Here is a 3,166-nt window from a genome sequence, read left to right as displayed (position 1 = left end):
ATAGTTACATTGGGATATGTAGTAAAACATATTTGATGCGTAGTGGGAATGACATTAAAAAAAAAAATAAGGGATTAAAAAAAGGGGTATTAAAGAAAACGATAAGCAAAAAAGATTATCTAGATTGTATTACTTTTCACAAAAAAAAAATTCTGCGTAGCATCATAGGCGTCATTTCAATATTTTATCTGGGGTGGCAAATTTAATTAGCCTAAATGACCTTTTTTTTTTTACAAAAATAATGTTTAAAGATGACAAGCGGTATCAAAAACCAAATTCCTATGATACACTACCTTGGGGTCATAAAGACATCCCCCCCTCCTCCCCTGATAATTATAAAAATTAAAATTAGGTTTTGTGTGTCTCTATAATTATTTTCTCTCTATTATTTGTAAACTTTTCAAATGCTGCTTTTAAATTTTCACCCTCTGTCTTTATACATTACTCTAATAATATTTTTTATTTTAAGTTAACTTTTTAATCTTTGAAAATATTTGTTAATTGTTGTAAATATTGTTTTCTAATATCATCTATCTATGTAAAAATATTTAAAATGTGTATGCTTGTATAATCTATCTTTGTATTGATTTAAATAAATATTTGATTTAAAATAAAACTAAACTTAGTATCTAAACTTATTATCTACTTATTAACTAGATTGTTTGTGGTGATGATGATTTTTGTGTTTTTGTATTGAGTTTCTTTTCTACAGTCTTTGGAGTCTCTTCATTTAATGTACACTCAAAAATAAGAATCATTACAGACTTGTATTCTAAAAAAATCAATAATAGTTTAAATAAAATTAAATAATAATATTATTTTTTAACATGTTTAATTAAGTGTAGGATAATAATAATAATAATAGTATTATACTTATGATTAAATTGATGTATAATAATTAATTCGAGGTGGAGTCTACTATGTTATACTGTTTTATATTTGTAATATCAATCTACCTATATATATATATATATATATAGAAAAAATGCTTGATAATTATAATAAAATTGATTTATTTTATAGTTACTCGAATATTCTGTGATAGTCTATAATGAATTATTAAATGTTATTGATAATGAAAATATGTAGATACTATAATTACTTACATTTCATTGACATGGAGAATACTTTTTTACTTTCATAATACAGATGAGGGGTGTTTTGCTATTTCAGATGTATGTTATTAACCTACCTATTCAGAGTAATAATGGTTAATAATTATAATAAAATTAATTTATTCCATGGTTACTTACGATTATTTTTTTATATTTTTCTTCGTTAACCTATGGAAAACATATTAAATCTTATTTATAATGAAAATATATAGATTTTACTTACTTTTTATATCCGCGTAGAATATAAATACTCGTAAGTATTCTAATTGTTTATATAAATCATTATAAAAACATTCTTCATCGTCAAATTCATTATTCCAACTCCTAACGTCTTCTGAAACACGATAATAATTTTATTACTATTTAAAACAGATTTATAATTTTTTTTTTACTTACTTATCATTTCTTGGTAATCTGATGTCTTTACATCATCAACCCACGTTCCCTGTGTTATTAGGTCCAATAAATCTTCTTCCGTATCAAAATTCAACCATGGATGTGCTCCGAGATGAAGACAATTTCCATTAACTGATTCATTATTTAACTGATTCTATTATTATAATAAAAACATGAAAATTTTTTAAATATGTATAAAATATTAAACACATACCGTTTCATTTAACCAAGTTTGATGTTGGCCCGCATCGATCATCGAATATGATGCAGGATTTTCTATTTCATTAACTATATTTAAATAATAATCATCCATATTCCAAAAATCTGGTAATAATTCTTGAGACTGCGAAAATATATATATTTTATTATAATCGCATAAATAAAATTATTTTTAAATTTCTTACCATTGTTTGCGAAAGTGGTTCAATTTTCATCTCGTTTATTATATCTGTGAATTCTTCTTCGCCAAGTAGTGGAGACAGCGGTTCACTTTTCATATTATTTAGAATTTGTAAAAATTCTTCGTTGTTAATACTTTGTGATGTCATGTTGCTTATAACGCTTTTGATCGAATGACTGTGGTGATCACACATACTCTTATACAATCTTACAGTAGAATTTCAAAATGATGAATTAGCATTTCTTTTGACACTGCGATTGGTTTAAAATTGGTTGACGTTTTAAAAACAATTGCTGGAATGGGTACTGTGAGATATATATCAGTTTTTAAATTTACTTCGTTATATTTTTGTCTTAAAATTTGCTGATTATGTGTTATTTAAATGCAAACTGTTTAAATCATAAAATAACCAACTTGCGTATTATATATACATGCATTTAAAATATTATTTCAGCATTTTGTCTTATCTAGCAGCATTTAAATTTTTTTCTTTTTAAGTGATATGTAATCATAGAAACGATGACTGGAGTTATAGAAATATGAATTAAATTTATCGTATCTGCTATTGTGACAAATTAAATTTTCTTGATAATATACTCATCAAGTATGCAGTTATAACTATAAGTTACATATTTTATTTTCATAAAGCATTTAATAATGTGTGTTTAATATCACAATAAAGAATGAGACGTTATACAATAGTTATATATCTCACAAATTTGTTGATTGTATATATTATTTTGATAGAAAATTTTTTTTAAACAATTATCAAACAGTTAGTATATATAATAATTTTTATTTTAATTAAAAAAATGTTTTACAATACAATTATATCATTTCAAAATTGTTTACAATTATTGTTAATAATATTTTTTTATTTTGTTAACCAAATAAATCGTTACAATTTTCCCATATTTGAATTTGATCATTAAATGGATTAGATAAATCATTATTTATACGGTGAACATTATCATCTTGTACATTTTCGTTGTGATTTTCCAAATGATCTTGTTGGTCATCGTTTTTACTAAAAATTTTAATTTTATTTAGTATTTTTAGCATAAATAATTTAGTGAAATATCTACCTTATTTTTTTATTTGTCATTTGCTTAACATCCTGATTGGTTTGATGTTTGAAATCCTCAATGAATTGTTCCCATATACGTTTAATGATACATTTATAATCGAAGGTAACTATTTCTTTGTACAGTGCTGTTGATGTCTTTGGCAATAACGATATATCCATACTTTTCAC

At 23.8% G+C, this 3,166-nt stretch overlaps 1 protein-coding gene across 11 annotated transcripts; it reads right to left on the bottom strand.

The window, feature by feature from the left end:
• Positions 1 to 560: 560 nt before the first annotated feature.
• Positions 561 to 2,710, bottom strand: LOC126897288 (uncharacterized). 11 transcript variants are annotated; one of them, XM_050670803.1, is made up of 7 exons: positions 1,916 to 2,710; positions 1,726 to 1,854; positions 1,512 to 1,665; positions 1,339 to 1,449; positions 1,254 to 1,283; positions 1,107 to 1,192; positions 561 to 772 (listed from the first exon to the last, which is right to left on the bottom strand). In XM_050670803.1, exons 1-5 carry the CDS (start codon positions 2,102 to 2,104, stop codon positions 1,279 to 1,281), a joined length of 588 nt encoding a protein of 195 aa, XP_050526760.1. In that variant the 5' UTR covers positions 2,105 to 2,710; the 3' UTR covers positions 561 to 772; positions 1,107 to 1,192; positions 1,254 to 1,278. The 11 variants fall into 11 exon arrangements, with proteins under 11 accessions (XP_050526760.1, XP_050526753.1, XP_050526758.1 ...); XM_050670796.1 differs by adding an exon at positions 1,028 to 1,046 and having other exon boundaries at positions 561 to 956; positions 1,107 to 1,449; XM_050670801.1 differs by adding an exon at positions 1,028 to 1,046 and having other exon boundaries at positions 1,107 to 1,449.
• Between the last annotated feature and the right edge of the window lie 456 nt (positions 2,711 to 3,166).

This window comes from Daktulosphaira vitifoliae, unplaced genomic scaffold (assembly GCF_025091365.1).
Source record: "Daktulosphaira vitifoliae isolate Bord-2020 unplaced genomic scaffold, ASM2509136v1 Scaffold_2, whole genome shotgun sequence".
NCBI classification, from domain to species: domain Eukaryota; kingdom Metazoa; phylum Arthropoda; class Insecta; order Hemiptera; family Phylloxeridae; genus Daktulosphaira; species Daktulosphaira vitifoliae.
This window is presented reverse-complemented; position numbering and strand designations above follow the sequence as displayed.

Bases quoted from the DNA above. Each gene is read 5' to 3' on its own strand.
- LOC126897288 (XM_050670795.1), bottom strand. From the start codon at position 2,104: ATGTGTGATCACCACAGTCATTCGATCAAAAGCGTTATAAGCAACATG. The intron at 1,855-1,915 runs GTAAGAAATTTA...ATATTTTCGCAG, and splicing joins AACCACTTTCGCAAACAATG to TCTCAAGAATTATTACCAGA. The intron at 1,666-1,725 runs GTATGTGTTTAA...TTATAATAATAG, and splicing joins AAACTTGGTTAAATGAAACG to AATCAGTTAAATAATGAATC.